At 40.9% G+C, this 23,864-nt stretch overlaps 2 protein-coding genes across 7 annotated transcripts in view; both read right to left on the reverse strand.

Annotated features, from left to right (window-relative positions):
* Positions 1-9,421, reverse strand: part of xrn2 (5'-3' exoribonuclease 2) — a 68,672-nt gene extending 59,251 nt beyond the window's left edge. For all 3 annotated transcript variants that reach the window (XM_055638980.1, XM_055638979.1, XM_055638978.1), the window contains exon 1: positions 9,226-9,421. In XM_055638980.1, coding sequence (XP_055494955.1) covers positions 9,226-9,300 — 75 coding nt within the window. In that variant the 5' untranslated portion in view covers positions 9,301-9,421. The remainder of the gene's footprint in view (positions 1-9,225) is intronic.
* Positions 9,422-20,668: 11,247 nt separating this feature from the next.
* Positions 20,669-23,864, reverse strand: part of kiz (kizuna centrosomal protein) — a 122,118-nt gene continuing 118,922 nt past the window's right edge. For 3 of the 4 annotated variants that reach the window (XM_055638982.1, XM_055638981.1, XM_055638984.1), the window contains exon 14: positions 20,823-23,677. In XM_055638982.1, coding sequence (XP_055494957.1) covers positions 23,568-23,677 — 110 coding nt within the window. In that variant the 3' untranslated portion in view covers positions 20,823-23,567. Of the gene's footprint in view, positions 20,792-20,822; positions 23,678-23,864 lie in introns of those variants that run through there. The other variant, XM_055638983.1, reaches the window with a different exon arrangement.

Consider the following 23,864-nt stretch of genomic DNA (forward strand, 5'->3'; position numbering starts at 1 on the left):
TCTTTCAGTTATCTCTTGAGTATAATTAAGGGAAGAAAATTATTGATGTTAAAATTAAACTTCCCTTTAATACCAATTATGTTGCTCCAATGCAAAAGACTAAACAGGTGATTATCCTGAAACTGCATAGTGTACAGGATGTCTTTCCAGGAATACTAATTTAATCAACTGAAAGGAAATATCATATATTCTGCACTCAATGGCCAAGTGACAATGATTTAACATGTTCCAATTGGCCAGGTATATATGTACAATATGGCCATATTTTGTAATCTACCTGGGTGCACTTAATCACCTTGTAAACTGGGAAGTTGATAGATTAAGGATTTTGTTTTGTTTTATACCATTTTTCATGAAACAAAATCACTCTACGCCAAGAATTCTACAATGGATCGCTGGGCAGTGATGCTAATTGGGGAACCATTGTGCAAACTACCTTCATCAACATTAGTGCATCATTTGAACATGGTAGAAGCAATTATACAATTATTGTCAAACAATACACTACAACACAAGGCCGAATTTAACCCCATCCAGCTAGCAAGGAAACATGCTTGATGTTATTTAAACCCACGGGCCCTGATCTTAATCCGTTATTAGTGTCATAGTCAGTCATATAGCATGTAAACAAGCCCTTCAGCCCAACTTGCCCATGCCAACCAAGCTACCCCATTTATGCTAATCCCATCTCTCCACATTCGGCACACATTCCTCTAAACCTTTCCTATCTTGTGCCATGTGTTATAATCCTGAATGTTTAAATATACAGATTGGGCTTGATTACACCAGGTAGTTATCGTGAGACCAATAGCAGCATAACCATTCCAAGTGGTAAAAATTAATTAAAGTATTTTTATTTTATCACAAATAACCTGTGATCTGACCCTGTGCCAGACATCTTCTTCCCCTCTAAACTCATGAATTGTACCAGAGATTGTTCTTTTGGATATTATGAGTGCATCCCACTGCACTCACCTCCGGAACCAACTTCCAAATATTCTCTTCCTTCACCAGGATGTGCTCTGTGCCAGATTCTACTAGAGAAGTGAAGCCAATCGTGTGGATCATGTACAGTTAAAGTCTCAAATACCTCATACCTATAGGGCAGATTTTCCATCCACCTTATCTCTACCACATTTATGCCAGATTTCCATCAGAATCATCACCATGATTTCAAAACATTAAAAAAAAATCTTCCACATATAAAATTAAAAAGTTTTCCATCATGACAGCACGATCATACTACATAATGGTGCTCAGGTGAATGTAATGACTGTGCTACGCCACAACAGAGTATTTAATTGCTCTTCAAGCTGAACAACCAGATAAGATGCCGAATAAATGTTTGATTATTTTTTGTCTAAATTATGACCCATGTTTAATTATCTTATTTTCTTTAACTGAAAGAGGATACATTTTCCCTCTGAATATTCTATGTCATAGACTTTTTTCAAGAAGATTAGCAAACCTCTCCAGGCCCATCATCAGCAACACACATTTTATAGCCATTTATCAACAGCCAGTAATAACATGGATGGAGAAGGAGCTGCAAATAGATATTTGTTTGATTAGACAAGTGGGTAAAACAATGGTGGATGTGACTCCAACATAGGAAGGTGCATGGTCATCAACTTAAAGCACGTGGAACGGTGCATTCTCTAAATGTGATAAGCGGATGAAAGAATCAGAGGTTAAGGGAGTTAATTTATATAAATAATAGTTACTGCGCAGCTACAAAATCTAATCATAAAAAAAGCCAACATTTATTATATTAAAAGATCAGAAATGTTATGGTGTATGGTATGGTGGATGTCATTTAAAGTTTGAAATAATGTTATGGACAATATGCCTCAAAAGATATTGCCTTTTTTAAAGCAGCACACAATTTAATAGTGTCTGAAGTGTCTCGACCCGAAACGTCACCCATTCCTTCTCTCCAGAGATGCTGCCTGTCCCTCTAGTATCTTTGGTTAATACCCCCAACCTAGGAAGTTATTTCTTCAATTCCTTTTAAAAATGCACTCATGAGGTCAACCTTTTAGCTACCATGCTGAAGGTAAAGCAAGTCTAGTGTATGAATCTGTTCTTATAGTTTAACCCTAGAATCATTCTATTAATTTGTGTCGACACAAAATGCTGGAGTAACTCTGAGGGACAGGCTAATATCATATTCCCAAACACCCATTATCTCCCATGCTTGCTGACTTACAGTACCTTAAAAAAAAAATGATCTTCTTATTTTTTTACCCTCTGAACTCACTGTTCTCTCCGATTTACGGCAGCCCAACTCAAGTGCAAGCTCTTTGCCTCCCTCCAATCTGGTTTCAAGATTGCCACAAAGTTTAATTCATTCCAAATTGGACAAGGCCTCAAGTACTCCAAGACTTCGCCGAACCTCTCCACTTCTAGGTAGGTAATCCAATTTTAGACAACGTCGCCTAGTCATGTTCTGCCGAGATGCTGCCTGACCCACTAAGCTACTCCAGCACTTTGTGTCTTCACTCCATTTATTCCCTCCATTACAACACTTAAAACCTATCTCCTCAGCCAAGCTGTTCACCATCTGCACTCACATACCTAATATAGCTCAGGGGCATATTTTGTTTGGAAGTCTTCCAATGAGGTACCTGCGTATGTTTTGTTGTACTGAATTATTAAACTTGTTTTTCTCCATCCAAAGGTCTCCTCAATTCCTCTGGATTTCCAATTTTTAATCACAGTTCTTTAAAATATACCCATTGTGTATGATCTGATCTGCCTGGATATTACACAATATTTTCCACTGTATCTCCATACACGATTGGTAATACTCTAGTGGACCATATTTTGTATGGAGATTATATTGTGGTCTTTAGTCTATCTAGCGCTGGTCTCTAGCAGCTCCATGTTCTGTGTATGGTGTGGAACATGATATTAAATATAATGCTGGTAAGAGTGCTGTTATGATCTGTAGAACCAAAGAGGATAAAAGTCTAAAATTTCCTGATTTTAAATTGTCTGATAATGATTTTAGTGTCTGTAATAAGGTAAAATATTTTGGACATTTTATTACAGAACAACTGACAGATGATGAGGATATTTATAGGCAACACCTATGATGAATACACAAGCAAACATTCTCTTACGCAAGTTTAGTGTGTGTACAAATGGAGTGAAGAAGTATCTGTTCAGAGCATATTGTACACCACTCTATACTGCATATCTATGGTCAAACCACAGAAAAGCAAGCTTATAGAGACTTGAAGTAGCTTATAATGATGCCATGAGAATATTACTTAAGCGACTTACATGGTGTAGTGCAAGTGAAATGCTTATGGCTGCAGGAGCCAATACTTTACAAACTGTCTTAAGAAATCTTATGTATAAATTTACCGGATTGATGACTCGGAAAATGAAATCATCTTGGCCTAATCAAACATAAGGTTTAACACTACACGCTACCAATCCCACCTGTGGGGATATTGGTATAGTTGTAGGACACTGATTTTTTAAATTATTGATCTTAAACCATGTATTGTGCCTTTGTATGTAATTTATTATGCTTTTGTAAGTAATTTACTATGCTTTTGTATGTAATTTATTGTGCTTTTGGATGCAATTTATTCAATGTAATGTATTGTCTTTTATCTGGAACTTGAGTCTGTAATAAAAAGTAAGTAAGTAATAAACAAATACCAAATGATAGTTGACAATCCCTTCCCTAACTCTGCTAACTAAAGGGACAATAGTTGGCAAAATGGGTGTATCCTGCTTCTTTAGGCACACCACCCCAAATTGTTATAGGCCCACACCTTGCCACATCCAGATCACTCAGCCACTTCTTGCTATCATACGGAATTAATCAAATTGATTGAAAATAGGCTCCTTTGGTGGCAAGGACCTCAAGTATCAACAAACAGTCATTACACACCCATTGTATTCCGAGGATGCTCATTTTATAGGGGACCGGACATATTATGCCTTTTCAGAGCAAGAGATTATTCAGCAATAATTATGCCCCAACACATCAATAAAAGATTGTCACATTTCAAAATACAATAATTAATTTTCCCCAAGAGATTTTTACTGAGATGCAATGTAGTAGTGTTTTTTTGAACATGAGGCTACTGGAAGATTTCTTCCTAAAGTCTCTACAGTGGGACTACAAAACCAAAATCCTTTGACTCTGAGGTAAGCATGTCTCCAGAGTACAAGCTAACATTTCTGTTCAAGCTTCAAGTATAAGTGGGAACTCTGATTATTATACTACTGGAGAATTTGTAAAATTAATATTTTTGTTAGATTTTTAAATATGTCATGTAAGTTACTTTACAAGTAACAAAAAGTTGTGCAATATAAAATACTAATAATTATTGAATAAAAAGTTACCCTCCTAGATGTTCATTATTTTGCAACTCATCTCCACCCCTCCAAGTTTACCAGACTTGCCTTGCTGTTGTCCATCATGAGGACATTTTAGTTTAAAGTAAGGATGATCCCAAGATATCATGACGAGGAAAGACTTATAACATCTTATGGGGACTATCTAATTTGTTTGGCTGTAGCTTAAGAAAACTAAAGTCAGAACTAAAAGGAACAGATCCAGAAATAAAATCACAGGAGCATTTCAATAAATCTGACTAATAATCAGAGATGGATCAAGAGCAACAAAAAAGTGTTCTGTTCAGTGATACAGCCTGGAAACAGGCCCTTCTAAACACCGAGTCCAGACTGACCATTAATCACCCACTCACGCTAGTTCTATATTATCCCATTTTCCAATCCACTCCCAACACACTGGGGCAATTTTAAAGAGGCCCATTAACCAACAAAGGAACATCCTTGGGATGTGGCAAGAAACCCACAGTCACAATACCACAGACAGCATCCGAGGTCAGGATAAAACCCAGGTCGCTGGCACCAAGGCAGCAGCAGCTACATGGTCCTAACAAAAACACTGTGTTTGTAATGGATGAGAACTTTTTCAACGTGGCTAATTGTCTGCATCATTCCTGAAGCCTAGCAGTTTTAATCGTCCTCAACCTATTGCTATCCCACAAGATTGCAAGCAGTGACTTGGCCTCAACCACAGGCACCCAAACTGCAGCTCATTTCTGACTTCTGCACTGTAATGCACTGACTTCTGCACTGTAAACAGAGGTGCCAGGTGCAAATTGACCCACCCGATACAATTAGCTCATTGTCTGACTCATTATTTTCCATAGCTTAACATGTTTTGATACTGATTTTTTCCCCTGCACAATGTCTGTTGAACTAAATATTCTCAATTACATGAGGTTTCTGATTATGTTCCAAGTGAGACACATAATGCTGGAGTAACTCAGCAGGACAGGCAGCATCTCTGGTGAGAAGGAATGGGTGACATTTCGGGTCAAGACCTTTCTTCAGAAAATGTTCCTAGTGAATAGTTTTTTTAATTTAAATCCGTTACCATGTTTTACTGCAGTATTAGTGATAGCATCACTTCTCCAATTATGAGATGTGAGCCCATACCTTGGCTAAGGACCAAATACTTTATAAAGAGAAGGGAAAGGTATGTTTGATGTTTGGAACAAACTAGAAGTTCCAGACCTTCCTTTTTGTTATATACGTTTTACTCCTGCAGCTCGTGTCATCTTTGAATGGACGTAGATGGGGTAGAAGTCAGAGGCAAGTGAAACCTATTTGTTTCTCAGGATGCGAGATATTGGAGGAACTAGAGCAGATACTGTAGAATCCCATAAACCTCATTGAGGAATGAGGAAAGGAATACTTCAGAAGCACTGGCCTGGGAGGTGGTAGTCAGAGCAAGATGTGACAAAATCAGAGATAAAGAATGGATTAGTCTTCAGAAAATTGGGTCGAAGGAAGTCAGACAAGAAAACTGTGGCGTGTAGGAAGGAACTGCAGATGCTGCTTTAAACCAAAGACAGACAAAAAGAAAACTGGGGTAACTTAGCGGGTCAGGCAGCATCTCTGGAGAAAAGGAATAGGCGACATTTTGGGTCGAGATCCTTCTTCAGACTGTGGTAGTCAGTAGCTACTGGTTGATAGCACATAGGCTGTGTCCTCTTTTTTTTTTAGATCACTCATTTCTCCCCAGTTCTCTAATGGTACCCTTCTATGTTACAAGTCTTTAACTAGTCAGCTACAGTTGCATGTAAAACAGAGTTTGTTCTTCAACATCTGTTCAGGGATTGATTTACAAGTCCTCACTGAGCAAAAACCTGTACTCCCAAAAAACCTTCCAACTCTTCTCTCCACTAACTTGCATTTTACATGTTCTAATTCTTGTCCCTTTTGCCAAAATAAATCCTTCCAGTTTATCCATAGTATACTTTCCTACATTCCTTTTAAAAGCTCCAATATTTCTGTTCCAAAGAAACCAATTCCAACCTTCTTAATTTCTCCTCAGAACAGTAATCCTTCAACCCAAAATCACTGCATTATTTCCAGTGCCATTATTTTTTTCTTTCACTAAAGTAAAGAGAAATGGAAATGGTATTCCATTTGTGGTTGAATGAGTGTTTCAAACAATTCCACTAGCACTTCCTTGTGCTTTCAATGCATCCTTCAGTGAATAACAATAGGTATCTCACTTGCGTTAATAAACACCTTCACTATCAGGCCTATTCCTTTCACTTTTGTGTGATATCCACACCAAGATCTTTCCATTGCTTAATATCTCATTGCCTCAGCTGAATTCCACCAACAGATTGTTTTTTTGCTCAAAATCAGTTTGGTTTATTGTCACATGTACCGAGGTACAGCGAAAAGCTTTTGTTGTGTGCTATCCAGTCAACAGAAAGACAGTACATGATTGTACTTCAGTCTCTTGAAGTCAATATCTGTAGTCTCTTGTATCATCACTGAAAAGGTTTAGCTTACTAAAAGCGAGCAATGAAGAGAAACGTTTAGGGAATAAAAGAAAGTGCTGGGGTAACTCCACGAGCTAGTATCCCTGGAGAACACGGATAGATTATGTTTTTTGGGTCAGGACCCAAATATGCCCTAATTTCTTTTTTCCTTTCTGCCATTTCAACTGTTGAGAACACCTTGCATGTTTAAACACCTTAGTTGGGAATCCAGACAGCAAAGCAGCCTACTTTTACTTTGATCACCGCATTGAGAGATAGTATTTGTGCAAGTATCCTCGTCTTGATTTGAAGACTAGTACTTGTTTGAATTAGAAGAAACAAGGAATTGCAGATAACTCAACAGGTCAGACAGCATCTCTAAAGGTCACAGATAATGTTTATGGTCAGGATTTTTTTACAGATTGAAGGGTCCTAACCCCAAAATGCCATCAGTGATGCAGCCTGACCCACTGACTTGTTCTAGCACTTTGTGTCTTTTTTTTTTGTAAACCAACACCTGCAGTTCATAGAAACATAGAAAATAGGTGCAGGAATAGGCCATTAGGCCCTTCGGAGCCTGCACCGCCATTCAATATGATCATGGCTGATCATCCAACTCAGTATCCTGTTCTTGCCTTCTCTCCATACCCCCCAATCCCTTTAGCCACAAGGGCCACATCTAACTCCCTCCTAAATATAGCCAATGAACTGGCCTCAACTACCTTCTGTGGCAGAGAATTCCAGAGATTCACCACTCTCTGCGTGAAAAAAGTTTTCCTCATCTCGGTCCTAAAAGATTTCCCCCTTATCCTTAAACTATGACCCCTTGTTCTGGACTTCCCCAGCATCGGGAACAATCTTCCTGCATCTAGCCTGTCCAACCCCTTAAGAATTTTGTAAGTTTCTATAAGATCCCCCCTCAATCTTTTAAATTCTAGCGAGTACAAACCGAGTCTATCCAGTCTTTCTTCATATGAAAGTCCTGACATCCCAGGAATCAGTCTGGTGAACCTTCTCTGTACTCCTACAGAAACGTTTGAGACTCCAGGCAGTAAAACAAGGGAGGAGCCCTCGTTTGAAGTCTGAAGGGTCCCGACCACAAATGTCACTTATCCATGTTCTCCAGGTTCATTGGAGACCCTCAGACTTTACCTTGCACTAAACGTTATTCACATTATATCCCCTTATCATTTCTCTGTGCATTGATGGTGGCTCAATTACAATTATGTATTGTCTTTCCGCTGACTGATTAGCACACAACAAAAACTTTTCACTGTACCTCAGTACATGTGATAAATAAAGATAAACAGAAGGAACTACAGATGCTGGTTTAAACCAAAGATAGCCACAAAAAGCTGGAGTAACTCAGCCGGTCAGTCAGCATCTCTGGAGAAAAGGAATAGGTGACGTTTCAGCTTGAGACCTTTCTTCAGGCTGAGAGTCAGGGGAAAGTTTTTACTCCCGCTGAGTTACTCCAGCTTTTGGTGTCTATAGACAGAGATGCTGCCCGACCCGCTGAGTTACTCCAGCTTTTGCTGTCTATAGACAGAGATGCTGCCCGACCCGCTGAGTTACTCCAGCACTTGTATGTATGTATGTATGTATATCTTTATTGTCATTTCCTGAGTATTCGCATACCCAGAGGAAACAAAAAAACGTTGCTCAACCAGTGTCCATTCAGTGTACATGAAAAAATAAATAGAAATAAAAATAAAAAATACATGTCATGAACAAATTTAACACTCTACTAAACATTCAACAGCCGTTCCGACCGGCAGCGGCACAACAGTGGCTCTGCTGCAGTGTGGGGGTTTGTGCGCGATACTTGGCAGGGGGCAAAGTCCATTTAACAGTCTTATAGCCTGTGGGACTTTGTGTCTACAAAACAAAACGCTGCCCGACCCGCTGAGTTACTCCAGCTTTTGGCGTCTATAGACAGAGATGCTGCCCGACCCGCTGAGTTACTCCAGCTTTTGGCGTCTATAGACAGAGATGCTGCCCGACCCGCTGAGTTACTCCAGCTTTTGGCGTCTATAGACAGAGATGCTGCCCGACCCGCTGAGTTACTCCAGCTTTTGGCGTCTATAGACAGAGATGCTGCCCGACCCGCTGAGTTACTCCAGCACTTTGTGCGTCCATCTTTGGAGGGAGGAGCCCATCGATTCCCCATCACGTGATATGGTTCTTAATCATCGACAATAAGACAATCCAAGTACGAAAATAAAAAAACCCTGCGGATTTTATCTCCCACCCCCGCCACACACACACACAATAAGGGAGGGAGGGGAGCGAGGGCGGGCCGGGCCGGGGGCGCATCAGTAGCGGTGGCGGGGAAAGCGGGGCTTGCGGCCTAGTGCGGTGAGTGAGGCCTGCAGGATCACATACGCACCTTCTCCTCCACGCAGTGCACCACGATGGACGGGTACTTGCGGCTCAGCCAGCGGAAAAACGCCGGCACTCCCATGGCTTCGAAGGCCGGGCTCGGGGTGGATCGGGTGGCAGGGGGGTGGAGGTGGAGGTGGAGGTGGAGGTGGAGGTAGCGGTGGTCGGTGGGGGGGGAGAGTTGGATTCGCCGCCGCTGCTGCCGTCGCTCCCTGCGCCAGGAATTGTGGGACCCGGGCCTCGGCTCCACCAATGGCGAAGCGCGACTTCCACCAGCGCTGTCGGCATAGAGCCCTTTCTGCATGACGTCACAACCACCTCCGCTCGCCGGCCATTGCCCCACCTTGAGAGCAGAAGCTACCAAACTGTCTGAAGCAGGGGCTCGACCCGAGACGTCATCCATTCCTTCTCTCCAGAGATGCTGCCTGCCCCGCGGATTAATCCGGCATTTTGTATCTATCTTCAGCCAACAACTGCATGTGTAGGAAGGAACTGCAGACGCGGAATAATGGTCTTAATAGGGAGGTTTCACGGCAGTCGGGTCACGCTACTCCAAGTGGAGTACACGCGATGTAGTGCAGGTAGGCACTTACCATTGTTTCCAGCATAGCGGGCCCGTTAAAACCCGCCCAAATTGTCAATTTTTGCGCTGTAAATTATTATGGAAATCGGGATAAGCGTGAGAGATATTTAGCCTACTTCAGAATTTAAAAAAGTGAGGAGAAATGACGGTAGATAGAAGCGAGAGCTGCTTGGCGAACATTGGCCGTTTCCTCACTGCATTTCATCAACTAAGGCATTATTTGTGTTTTTTCTTGATTCCTTTGGCATCTAAAAAGTTTCAAAGTGATAAATCTGGCTGTAAATGTTTTAAATCGCCCATGGTTCTCAAATGGGTTTTTACATAGAAAAAGAAAACGCCTCTGAAGCAAAATTTACAGCCAGATTTATCACCTGAGACTTTTTAGATACCAAAGGAATCAAGAAAAAACACAAATAATGCCTTACTGTTGATGAAATGCAGTGAGCAAACTTTTTAATTCTGATATCTGCACGGCCAATGTTCGGCAAGCACGTTAGCTGTGTTGTCCCTTCAGCTCTCGCTTCTCTTTACCTTCATTTCGCTTCACGTTTGGAATTCTGAAGTTGGGTACATGTCTCTCACACTTACCCCGACTTCCACAATTTTTTACAGTTAAAAAATTCAACATTTTGGCGGTTTTTAACAGGTAGGAAAGTACGCGTTTCTTGCATTAATAATATATACCAGAAGTTACGGATGTCTTCCAGATGGATTGAGCGGCTCCGTGCGTCAAGCCCTAATACCCAATGACCTTACGTGCAACCCCCCTATAAGGGTCTCGACCCGAAACGTCACCTATTCCTTTTCTCCAGAGATGCCGCCTGCCTCGTTGAGTTACTCCAGCATTTTGTGTCTATCTTCAGTGTAAACCAGCATCTGTAGTTCCTTCCTACACATTTCGTCTGAATAATTAGAGCTGGCTATGAAATCGAACGCAAGCCACTGGGGTCAGGAAATGCCAAGGGTTTGCCTGAGCCGTGATCATACTAGTTATGTGTAAGAAGGAACTGCAGATGTTAGTTTACGGCGAAGATAGATACAAAATTCTGGAGTAACTCAGCAAGTCAGGCACCATCTCTGGAGAGAAGGAATAGGTGATGTTTGAGGTCAAGACCCTTCTTCAGTATCACAGATAGTGTAAATAGAAAAATACCAGATTGTAGAAGATAGTGTTACTAATATATTTCAGTCTGAAGAAGGATCTTGATCTGAAACATCACCTCTTCCTTCTCACTAGAGATGCTGCCTGTCCTGTCCACATTTGGTGTTATGGAGTTTCTCCAGCTTTTTTTGTGTACCTTCGATTTTCCAGCATCTGCAGTTCCTTCTTGAACACTGCTGCCTGTCCTGCTGAGTTACTCCAGCATTTTGTGTTTGGCAAGCGACTGCAGTTTGAAAGATGCAGCATGGAACAAGGCCCTTTGGCCCACCCTGACCATCGATCACCCGTTCACACTAGTTTTGTCTTATCGCTCCCTACAAGGGACGACAGATGCACAATGGGCTAAGTGTTTGGCTGGCGATCGGAAGGTAGCTGGTTCGAATCCCGCTTGGAGTGCATACTGTCATTGTGTCCTTGGGGCAAGACACTTCACCCACCTTTGCCTGTGTGTAAATGTAATGTAATTATGTGAAGCACTTTGGGGTCAATGCAAGTTGACTAAAAATGTGCTATATAAATAAGATTATATATATATACATACTATTTGTGTTTGTTTATTATGTTATCTATTGAGTACTATGTTTACAATTTGTGCTGCTGCAGGTAAGAATGTCATTGTTCCGTTTTGGTACATACGACAACAAAACATTCTTATGACTCTTTTGGTTCTTCTTTTTGACCAGGTCAATTAACCTGCCTCTTTGAGATGTGGGAGGAAACCCACACGGTCAAAGGGAGAATATGCAAATTACACACACACACACACAATAGCTGAGGTCAGGATTGAACCTGGGTCATTGGCACTGTGAGACAGCAGCTCCACCAGCTGCACCACGGCTGAAATCTTAAGTGAAACACAAAGCACTGGAAGAACTCAGCTGGTCAGGCAGCATCTGTTGAAGGAATAGACAAACGATGTTTCAGGATTGAACCTTCTTCAGGTTGATTCAACCACGTTTGGGGTCATAGAGGGATTAGAGCAAGGGATTGAACACACAACAGCAACGGGCACCAGTGTTGTGGGTCATGGTGAAGGAAATATTAACAGATTGAGGTCTGCTGATTAGAATGTCCAGGGCAGTTGAAGATGGAGGTCCCAAGGCCAAAATTCACAAATTTGTGGATGAGCTTATTTGGTGTTATGGTGTTGAAGACTGGCTACAATCAATGAACAGCATTCTGACAGAGGTGTTCTTATTATCAAGGCAATCCAGATGTAGGCTGATCGGCACGGACTTGGTGGGCTGAATGGCCTGTTTATGTGCTGTATCTCTGATGTCTAGTGGGCAGCACAGTGATAGAGTTGCTGCCTCACAGTGCCAGAGACCTGGGTTTGATCGTGACCTTGGGTGTTGACTGCGCAGAATCTGCACGTTCTCCCTGTGGATTTACTCCGGGTACTCTGCTTTACTTCAACATTCCGACGACGTGCAGGTTTGTAGGTTAATTGGCTTGTGTAAATTGTCTTGAGTGTATAGATTAGTAGTGTACTGATGATTGTTGGTTGGCATGGATTTAGTGGGCCAAAGGGCCTGTTTCCACACTGCATCTGTAAACTCAACTAAACATGATATAGGGTAAGCAAGATTGTGTCCTCCATTAAACAATTTTTCCTGTACAATAATTGTAAGTGGTGTAGATTGTTTGGAAGACTGGTACAGATGTGAGCAATTTTCAGTCTTTCAAAGCACTTCATTTTAGTTGATGTTTGAGTACTGGACAGTAGGTATTGGAAAAGATTCCTTTATTTTACTTGGAGACTGGAATAACGGAGGATTCCTTGAAGTGAATGGAGACAATGAACTGGTGAAATGAGAAATTGAAGATGTCGATAAAGACTGGCCAGTTGTTCCTTAATCTAGGGATTCCAACCCTGCCAACACTTTCTGGATGGGTACCTTTGTGGAAGCATATCTGACTTCTGCCACCAAGACCATGGCCATGTTATGGCAATTCCCCTGCACAGGAACGTAAGAGGTTGCAGATAATAGTGGATTCAGCTCGGTCTATCACTGGTACTGCCCTCCCCTCCATTGTAAGCACTTACATGAGGCGACATCCCAACCTTCCAGGTAAAGTCCTCTACTCTCTGCTACTGTCGGGCAGGAGGTACAGAAGTCTGACGTCCCATTCCACCACGTTCAAGAACAGCTACTTTCCTACAACTATCAGGCTCTTAAACCGATCTGCACAATCCTCATCCTATCTCTTGTACCACCATAGACTGAGCCCCTTGTACCACCATAGATTTGATTTGTACTGATGTCTTGTTTCTACACCCATATTTTAACTGTCGTATAATTGTGGGGGGGGGGGGGGGGGGTTCCCTCCCTCCCTCCCTCCCTCCCTCCCTCCCTCCTCCCTCCCTCCCTCCATCCATCCATCTATGTGCCTGTGATGCTGTTGCAAACAAGATTTTCATTGCATCTATATCTCACTGCATTTGTGTATATGACAATTAACTCAACTTGTCTTGACTTGATGTATGGGATCGACCCACCGGGAGATAATAATAATAATAAATTTTATTTATGGGTGCCTTTCAAGAGTCTCAAGGACACCTTACAAAAATTTAGCAGGTAGAGGAAAAACATGTAAGGGGAATGAAATAAATAGTAGAGACATGACTAGTACACAAAGTAAAGACAGAATACAATTCAAAATACAGTATGGGGCAATTAACGCACAGATGAAAAGGGATGGCACGTGGGGCTAAGGATAGGCAGAGGTGACGAGATGGGTCTTGAGGCGGGACTGGAAGATGGGGTTGGGATGGGGAACTTTGCATGTTTGCCTGTTCAAAATTGGTGTAAAAGGTATAGAGCTCATCTGGTAGAGATGCCCGATTGCTAGGGATTGCCCCTGATTTTGGCTGTGGCCTGTATGTTGCAGCCCAATCCGCTTGATAGCTTTCAGACTTCAGATTCATTTGGATGCAAGGAGAAATAATTTACGTTCCTACTGCAAAAGAAAACTACACTCAATTTTCCTGGAGCCAATGAAAACTTATTTCTCTTCATGTTGATAATACTTGCATCCATTTTCAATGCCTCCCTCCACTCCCGCACATATAACCTCCAAACCCCATCGAACAAAGCCACCGGGATCTACTACCTTTCAATATACATAAGTGAATGCTTTAGCAAAAAGTCTTGCATGGCCCTTCCTAAGATTAAGAAAAACCACCATTTAAAGGGATAATGTTATATCCTCAATGAGACATCTGGTTTAAACTGGTTTTATTGCATTAGTTAAAGGGCAGTACAGTGGAACAGCTGTAGAGTTGCTGGCTTACAGCGCCTGAGACCCAGGTTCAATCCTGACAATGGATGCTGTCTGTGTGGAGTTTGTACGTTTTCCCTGTGACCACGTGGGTTTTCTCCGGGAGCTCCAGTTCTAGTTTTTTAAAAAAAAGCAATTTGCTTACTTTGCTAAAAAGCAAGATAAATCTTCTTCTTGCGTATGGCGTGCACAGCCTAAAGTTGTAGGACAACTTGTTCTATTTGACATAAATAATTCTGCCCAAGTAAATATTTGTCAGTAGGTAAAACTGTAAAAATTGTTGATTCTGGCTTTAAATCGTCAGCGACTAAACCTGCTGTTTATACTCACGATCAATTACGTTTTTTTTTAAACAAATTTATTTGCACTAGTTATGAAACAGTAATCTGTGCAATATCTATTCAGAAAATTCTGAATATAAAAGGGATAATGGATGATTTGTAAAGAACTGATCTAGATTCATGTTGTCAAGGCAATATCTGTTTGAAATATAATGCCTGAAGGCAATGCTCTTGACTTTCTCAGCACAGAGTAGTTTTCAAAGGCATATTGTCAGAGAGACTAGTGAAGAACCTGAATGTTCAAGATCAGAACAATCTTTCAAGCAAATTTGTAGATTTACCATAAAAAATGTACACATCTTGCTCATCTTGTTATCTTTTCGAAAATGCTACTTCTAAACAGTAGCAGCAAGGATTGTAAAAATGTTTTTGTTTTTGATTGTTTATGTTTAATCAATTTAATTGCTCAAAAAGATTAAAATGTAGCATTTAGTACCATAGGAAGGATAATAGGATATTGAAGAGAGAGAGGTCAAAACGGAGATGCAGTCAGCTACAAAGTAATTCAATGTGCTTTGTTTAAGGCCATATTCCCAATGAGCATCTTAAAATAGCGATTCTGTTAAATTAATACACTTGTTCAGTTCAGTTCCTTATACAATACTGTAAAACTGTAATTAAAAAATATATATATATATTGAGTCATAGAGTGATACAGCGTGGAAACAGGCCCTTCGGCACAACTTGCCCATACCGGCCAACATGTCCCAGCTACACTAGACCCACTTGCCTGTGTTCAGTCCATATCATCCAAACATGTCCTTTCCATGTACCTGTCTAACTGCTTCTTAAATGTTGGGATTGTCCCAGCCTCAACTACCTTCTCTGGCAGCTTGTTCCACACACCCACCATCCTTCATGTGAAAAAGATACCCCTCAGATTCCTATTAAATCTTTTCCCCTTCACCTTAAACCTATGGTCTTGGTTCTTGGTCCTCCAAAATATTCCAAATGGAATTTAAACTGGAGGTGGTGGAGGGAGGACTTAAGCCAGAAAGGGTCCTATGGTCCTCGATTCGTCACAAAGTGCTGGAGTAACTCAGCAGATCGGGCAGCATCTCTGGAGAACATGCATAGGTGACGTTTCAGAATATGTCATCCACACCACACCCCCACCTTCAGGTGGCTGTGAATGCTTTAGCCTTGACATCAGCACTCACAAGCTCATTTCTGGAATGGTAAGGATGTGGGAATGTCCTTTTAGCCTACTCCTTCTAATTATTCTCCATTTGTCCACCAGCATTCACGATAGATATGGCAGTATTGTTGAACTTTGATCTGAATCCTTGATTGTGGGATTGCTTAATTCTGTTGTCTACAGTTTGTGCTGCTTAGCTTACATTTAGTCAGAGTGTCATGAATCTGTGGTATTCATTGCCCCAGATGGCTGTGGTGACCAAGTCAATGGATATATTTAAGGCAGAGATAGATAGATTCTTGATTGGTCTGGGTGTCAGGGGTTATGGGGAGAAGGCAGGAGGAAGGCGTTAAGAGGGAAAAAATAGATCAGCCATGATTGAATGGCGGAGTAGACGTGATGGGCCAAATGGCCTCATTCTGCTCCTGGAACTTATTTATCCTGTATTGCAACTTCACATGGCTGATGAGTTGCACGGTGCTATTCTTCCCTTCTGCACTCCTCATTGTATTGGTTGATGCCCTTGTTTGATTAACTTCCTCAGTGGTGAAGAGTGAACAGCTTCAGCTTCCTGAGCGTGTATATCTCAGAAGATCTATCTTGGGCCTAGCACATCAATGCAATTACAAAGAAAGCTCAGTAACATCTCAACTTCCTGAGAAGAGTGAGGTGATTTGGTAAAAAGCATACTGACTAGTTGCATCATTGCTTGGTTCAGCAACTCAGTTGCCCAAGCATGGAGGAGACTATAGAGAGTGATAGAAACTGCCTGGTCCATAACAGATACTGATCTCCTCACCATCAAAGGGATTTATAGGAGGAGGTGCCTCAAAAAAAAAGCTAATATAATCAAAGACCCACATCAGCCTGGCTATGCTCTCACTTCACTCTTGCCATTGGGAGGAACATGAAAACCATGATCACAAGGTTCAAGAACAATTTCTGCCCAGCAACCATCAGGCTCTTGAACACTGCACGATACTAACGTCAGCAACTATGATCTGCTGCGGACTGTGCCTTTGGTTGGACTATGGGCTTCGGCTTTGCACTATTTGGTAACCAGTTATCATGGTTCACTAAGATCAACAGTGAACGAGAATGCTAGTTTGATATTCACCACTACCGCTCCTGTCTTTTCAATTCCAGATTAATTTAGTGAATTTACATTTCCTGGCCATACGGCTGGATTTCTTGTCAGGTTAATCTTCCCTTTTGCAATACATATCATGGAGTTACTGAAAATATCTGCTCACAAAAGTGCCTCAGAGGCACAGATTTTCTCCCACCTTGTTTGCACATTTTTAATATGATTCACACCAAAGGGCTCCTGTATAATCTTTGATTCACACTGATCGGAAAATAGGTTGTGAAGAAACAGATTGCTTGCGGCTGCCCATATAATGCCCATTAGGCTGGGCGATAGACAATTGTCTCATTTGATGCTGGTTTGCCAAATTGAGTGGTGATGACCCAACCAATGCCACGCATGTTTCAATGATAGTTTATTGTCATATGTACCTAGGTATAGTGAAATGCCTTGCTTGCATACAACCTGGTAAAATCAGGTAGTAGATCTCACCTAGGCAGCACACGAGTGCCGCCACGTTTTGGTGCTGACATGTCCAGTCAGTCGGGAACAGTCATATCTACTGCCTGCCGCTGCGTGTGGCAGCAGACCTCACCCCCCTCAATGGTCCCTCCTTCATTCTTGATGGAACCCACCCCTGCTGGGACCTCCTTCATTCTCGGCGGTTATCTTCACTCTCCGATGGCCTGTCTCGCTCTGCGAAGGGCCTACTAGCTCTCCAATAGCCTTCCTCAATCTCTGATAGCCCTCCTCGCTCTTCGATGTGTATATCATGCACTGAGAAGTCCATGATTAACAGCAGGCAGTAGCCCTCTCTCACCTGCACTATTTACAGGAAATCTTGATGAATTGGTGGTGATGTGAGCTGGGGATTGGTGGTTACGTTGGATTCATGATGGGGATCATGTGGTTAGGGAAGTAAAGGGGAGATCATACATGCACGGTGCGGTTTATGATGCATTAATTTTTGTGTTCTCAGTATTCACTTGGAGACCATTTCTGCAGGTTGCAGGTTGACAATTTAAAGAGTGAACAAAATTTAGACAGTTGGTGAAATAAAACTGGGTTAAAATTATGGTTTATTTTCAAATGACAAGGGCCAGCAGCAGCATCTAAACGCGAGTTGGGAGGGCAGCAAGATAATGATGCTGGTAGATATTTCAGTACAATGACCGTCTCTGATACAACCTGCTTGCAGGTCTAACAGTAATGGCCAAATTGCATTGGTCTTTGAAAACCCAGCAGCTGAAAAGTGAGGAGAAATTTGAGGAAAAGAGAAGTGCCTTGATACCATTGCTTAGTGGTTCAGTTCAATTCAGTTTAGTTTTTTTTTCAGGTTGGAAAGGTTTTAGGTTGGAAGGAACGGAGATACTCCAACTCTCATTAAATACTACAGACAAAGAACCCCACAATCAGACTTGATCCTGCCGTATTTTCTGTGGTCCTTGTAGTGGCCAAATGGAACTGTTTTGCATGTCATTGTGGATGGCATGTGCCTTTAAATTTTAAACTGCCCGTTATATTGTGGGTGGGATTTATGACGTGTTTTGGGGGCGTCTTTGGAGCTTAGATGCTCGCGCAGAAGTTTAGTTTTTAGATTTGTTTGGAGAGACCATGGGGAAGGTTAATCCTTCTACCATGGAAGAGCTACATGTAAGAACATGTAAGATCATGTGAGAACAGGCGGATCTTGTCAGTGTTACGGAGACACAAGGAGTTTGCTAATGTCTAAAGTAATAAGCTGGAGTTCGAAGAAGATTGTAGTAACGAGTCGGGAGAAACTTGGATGTATTTCACTGTTTTCTAGCAACAATAAAGCATTTATTCATCAAAAAACTGTTTTTAAGTCATATCTGAGAATCTGAAGGTCTCTGTGAGTGAGCTTGCGTGCGTTTAGAAGACACCCCCTTCAACCATGCTCATCCAAATAGTGGCTAGGGTGCTAATTACCTGAAAGATATGAAAATCTGCCGCTACAGTCCTCAAGATAGTTTCTAGTCAAGGAAGCTGTCTCGAGCAAACAGCAGTTTCTTGAGATATCTAGGGTAATTTGTAAAGCAACAGTGAATGGAATTAACATTGTCTGAGAAAGTACACTCCCTATCTACTGTAACAGACCCTAGGGACATTAATTCTTCCAGATAAATTAGTAATCATTAATGTTTTAATGCTTGATTATGAAAGGAAATCTGACAGATAAGAACAGAATCTCTAGACGAGGCAGGAGATAAAGATAACATGGTCCAAGTCTGGAGATCTCATCAAATGGATGGATAGGTTAGAGGTAATATGGAAGAAGAAATGATAGGACCAATGCTACAGCAAGTTCCTCATTATGGGCATACGCAAGGTGCTTAGATTCATTGCAATTGAGCACTTGGAGAGAGAAGCAAGAGTGAACAGTGGAGCAAACATGAAACCCATTAAATTCTGGGGTCATATTTTCAATTGTATTTTCTAAGATGATACTTAAATGTGTTAATGTATTAACTCATATTAAGTCATATATATATACAAATTAAAACCACCAATGCTGCAGCTTCTAACCATTGAATGGAGTCCAATAGGATTATGCCATTTACTAAATATAATGCTGCTTTTATGGCAAAAGCTTGAATATTAATTGAAAAAACAACACAAAATGCTTTATTCCAATATACTGCCAGATAGGCTTCCAGCATAAGAAATGTGTTTCTATAAATAGCAGCACAATAGTTAATAGGATAGTTCCGGTTGATTTCAAATAAAATTAATAGTTTGCTTGTGATTAGATAAGAGTATAGCAATTGTAACTATACAAGCTGTCAAAAGAGATTGAGTATTTTGTTTTATTGAACCATGTCCTGATCTATTTATGATTAAAAAGGCAACCACTGTGGCAGAAATAACTAATTAATGCATTTCATTCTTCAAAACTTCCTATTACTGGAATCTAAACTCCATTTAGACATTCTTGTAACAGAAAATATCATTCATTAGAATCAACACTTGACATTCAGAGAATCATCTTGACATCGGAAGACCACAACAAAAAAACCTTTGAGCAAAGCAGGGGCAAGTGCAAATGCTTTGGTTTTTAATATGCATTAGCATGAGTGATATATATTACTGACACGTGGTGCAAAGAACAAAATAGTTTTTTATGTGGAGAGCATTCTAAGAACTTCCTGTTCTCCAATACACAATTGTGTTCAAATTCGAGTAAATTCCCATTTTTCTCAACAAGTTACAGTGAGCCTTTTGTCTTTTTTTAATCAATGTGTTTTATGCATTGTGCAAGCACTTAGAAGGGTCACTTTATTATAACACAGCCAGCACACATTCCTATTAACTAATTCACAAGGAAAATTGAAAAAGGCATCATACTTTTCTATGTATAAATATACTTGTTATTTTCAATGAAATTGCAGAGCAAAAAATAGCTATCTCTGAATTAATGTGTGTAAATTGGCTATTTGGTTACCTTCCAACTGCGTTCTGTTGGGCCTTGCATTGTGCAAATTGATTGCTGCATTTCCACAAGTTGGAATTGAATTCTTACAGTATTTAATTGGTTGTAAAGGTCACTGGCAGGTCCAAAAGTCAGAAAGGATCAGCACAGTGAGTACTGCAGTATGTTTATTTTAACAAGCTTCAGCACTTGATAATTGGCCTGAATGAGTTTGACTTGGGCACTGCCCACTCACAGATGAATTTCATGATGCAGATATGTTAACACGTATGTTGAAACGTTGTTACATCCTTTAAGGTTCCTTAAATATTCTTCATGTATGTTCTTCAGGTTGTTTGGAGGCTAACATTGTTTGAAGTAGAGGCACAAGGAACTGCAGACGTTGGAATCTTGAGCAAAACACAAAGCGCTGGAGGAATTCAGCGGGTCAGGCAACATCTGTGGAGGAAGTGGATGGGCGACCTTTCGGGTCAGGATCCTTCTTCTAATTCATTCTTTGAAGTAACTTGATCATTACAGTCGTAAAATCCTATTTGCATTTTGAAGCACAAAGTAGATAATGATGTTTACAGACAAAAATAGAGTATCGTTTAGGAGCATTGCACATGGTTTTATAAATTATGCAGTAACAAACAGTTATGATCTATAACCTCACAAAAATATACTCCCTGCAACACTGGCAGTTTTCCTACTTTAGTATTGTGCTGTGGACAAGCCACTTGGGCTGAAAGATATTTGACTTCAGATTGCTATCAAATGACAGAAAAGAACAATTTTCCCATCAAAGTTAGGTTTGATTTTTTTTTAATATCATACAAGCAAGTCATGGAATTCATCTTATATCCATGCAAAAAATAGCGTTAACAATTTATATTTCTCCAGCATTTTTCATGTAAAAACAGGCTTCTCAGAGCACCGTACATTGTCATGGTGAAATGATCAAATAGAAAAATCTAAAGATGATGAGCAACAGTATTGTTGAAACAAGTGGAATTTGGAGGTTCTTTAACCCAGGGCATGATAAATGGTTTTGGGAAGGGAGAGCAGAAGAAAGTTCTGTAACTGGGTTTAAACCTTTCATCATGAGAAATGTGGAATATGTGTCTCCTGGGATTTATGGGTCAAAGAGGGGACTGTGTTAATGAAGGTTTTTCAAATTGATGACGAGGATCCTGAATTCAATTTATTAGGCTTCTCTATCCATCGGTGATACAGGAACATGAATAAGAATAGGAACATCTGCTCAAGTTCCATGTACAAAATCCGCAGAATAGAAATAAGCGTCAAACAGGGAAAGAAAGTGAGAACAAAAAAACACAATGCTTGGAAAGATATAATGCTTTTCATGAAGATAGACACAAAAAACGGAGTAACTCAGCGGATCAGGCAGCACCTCTAGAGAAAAGGAATAGGTAACGTATCGGGTCGAGCCCCTTCTTCAGACTGAGAGGCAGGGGAATGGGAGACGAGATATAGAATGTGAACAGAACAAATGAATGAAAGATATGCAAAAAGCAACGATGACAGACTTCTGACCGACATACACTACAAACCCACTGACTCACATGGCTTTCTGGACTACACTTCCCACCCTGTCCCCTGTAAAGACTCCATCCCCTACTCCTAATTCCTCCGCCTATGCCGCATCTGTTCCCAGGATGAGACGTTCCACACCAGGGCATCGGAAAGATTTTTGAACAAACCTCTGGGATACACAGGAAATATAAATACTGAATTAGCTCATTCCAGCACAAATCTGCCTTTAGCGAATATTCTGTCCCTCTCAAAGTACCAGATTTTAATTCATTGTAATATTATCTTGCATCTTCCTATTGTCTGACCTAAAATTCCTACAAACACATTAAGGCATATTCACAAAGGTTGTAGATATATTTGAATGGGTATTGTATCTGGAGGAAATACGTGTCCATGTTACATTGTGTATTAGAGAATTGGTTTCTGTATATATGATATCTCCAGAACAGATGTTATGCAAAGAAAAATGGTAACTAAAATAATACTGTGAGTTTAAAACATAGAGGAGGCATTTATCTCTTGCAGAAATGGAAGCAACATACCAAAGGGTGAAGAGGGGCCCTACATGGTAGCAGAATCTCATGCAATGATATAAGGGTGAGCAGCACAAGTCCGATGAAACGTTTTTAAAAGTCTCTGGCAACAAACAAAGCCCTTCTCCCACCTTTGATGTCCATCAAAGCCGGCTGCATTTGCCCTCAGGATTAGGCTTTCCATTCTAGGACATCCAAGATGTCCTCCCTTTACTCTCAATTTCTCTGCCTCCGTTGCATCTGCTCCCAAGATGAGGCTTTGCATTGGATGTCCTCTCCGATTAGTAAACGTGGTTTCTCTCCTGCTGTCATAAATGGTTCCCTCTCCCGTGAGTCCTCTGCGTCCATAGAACTGCACTCGCTCCCTCTCCCCGCCAGATGGAACAAGGATAGAGTTCTATAGCCCCTCCCTCACATTCATCCAAGGACCTCAGCAGTCCTTCCAGGTGAGCAGAGGCTCACATGCGCGTCCTCTAACCTCATCGACTCCAGGTGTGGCTTACTTTCACCTCCGCAACATCGCCAAAATCAGACCCTCTCTCACACCTCCCGCTGTTGAAAGACTCATCCATGCCTTCATCTCCTCCCGACTGGACTACTGCAACTCACTTCTCCTTGGCATCAGCTCCACCTACATCAACCGACTCCAACTGGTCCAGAACGCAGCCGCCTAACTCATCACCCACACCAAATCCTGGCATCACATCACTCCAGTCCTCAAAGAACTTCACTGGCTTCCCATCTCCCACCGGATCACCTACAAAATGCCATTGAACTTTAGAGGTAGTTCAGATACAACCCCTCTCTTCTGGAAACACTTAAAAACCATGAAAATTAAAGGAATAATTAAACATATTAAAACATTTTACCACAAATCCAAACACAATCACAAACAACCTTTAAAAAAATGTATCTTATTATTTTTGTATACCTGACTTCCTTCCATCCTTCCAATAATGTTCACTTGGTTGAAGCACAATTTATGTTGGCAAGGAATACCTTGGGTCTATGTGTAAATATCCATGAATGTGGCCTCAGCACAGGTTAAGCACAGCAATGTTGCACGACTGTGCAAGATTCACTATTGTTAGCTTTCTCACGTTTGCATACATATCAAATATTAGAGAAATAAGCATTAGGAATTGTAGTATTTTTTTGTTTCAACACATGACATTCATATTCATATCCTGGTTATGTTATAGTGTCTCTTCTGGCAAGTAAAAGAATCAGTCTTTGTTACGAAAAGAAATCGTCAAAATCATCTTCATCCTTTGAGACATCTGAAGTTTTAGGGTGAAGAATTGCTTCAATATCAGATGCACTGTCATCAGATTCACCCCAAAAAGCTGTACAAATAAAATAAACAAGAGGATCAGGCTCTCCTTTCATTTTAGCGATGTGACTGACTTTTATATATTTACCTTTGATCTTTGATTATCTTTTTTGTTTTGATTAGAGAAGAATAAATACAAATAACTGCTAACAAAGAAGATATGGTGTCCATGCTTATTTTTGGAGCATTCGGAAGCCACG

This window comes from Leucoraja erinacea, chromosome 8 (assembly GCF_028641065.1).
Source record: "Leucoraja erinacea ecotype New England chromosome 8, Leri_hhj_1, whole genome shotgun sequence".
NCBI lineage: Eukaryota > Metazoa > Chordata > Chondrichthyes > Rajiformes > Rajidae > Leucoraja > Leucoraja erinaceus.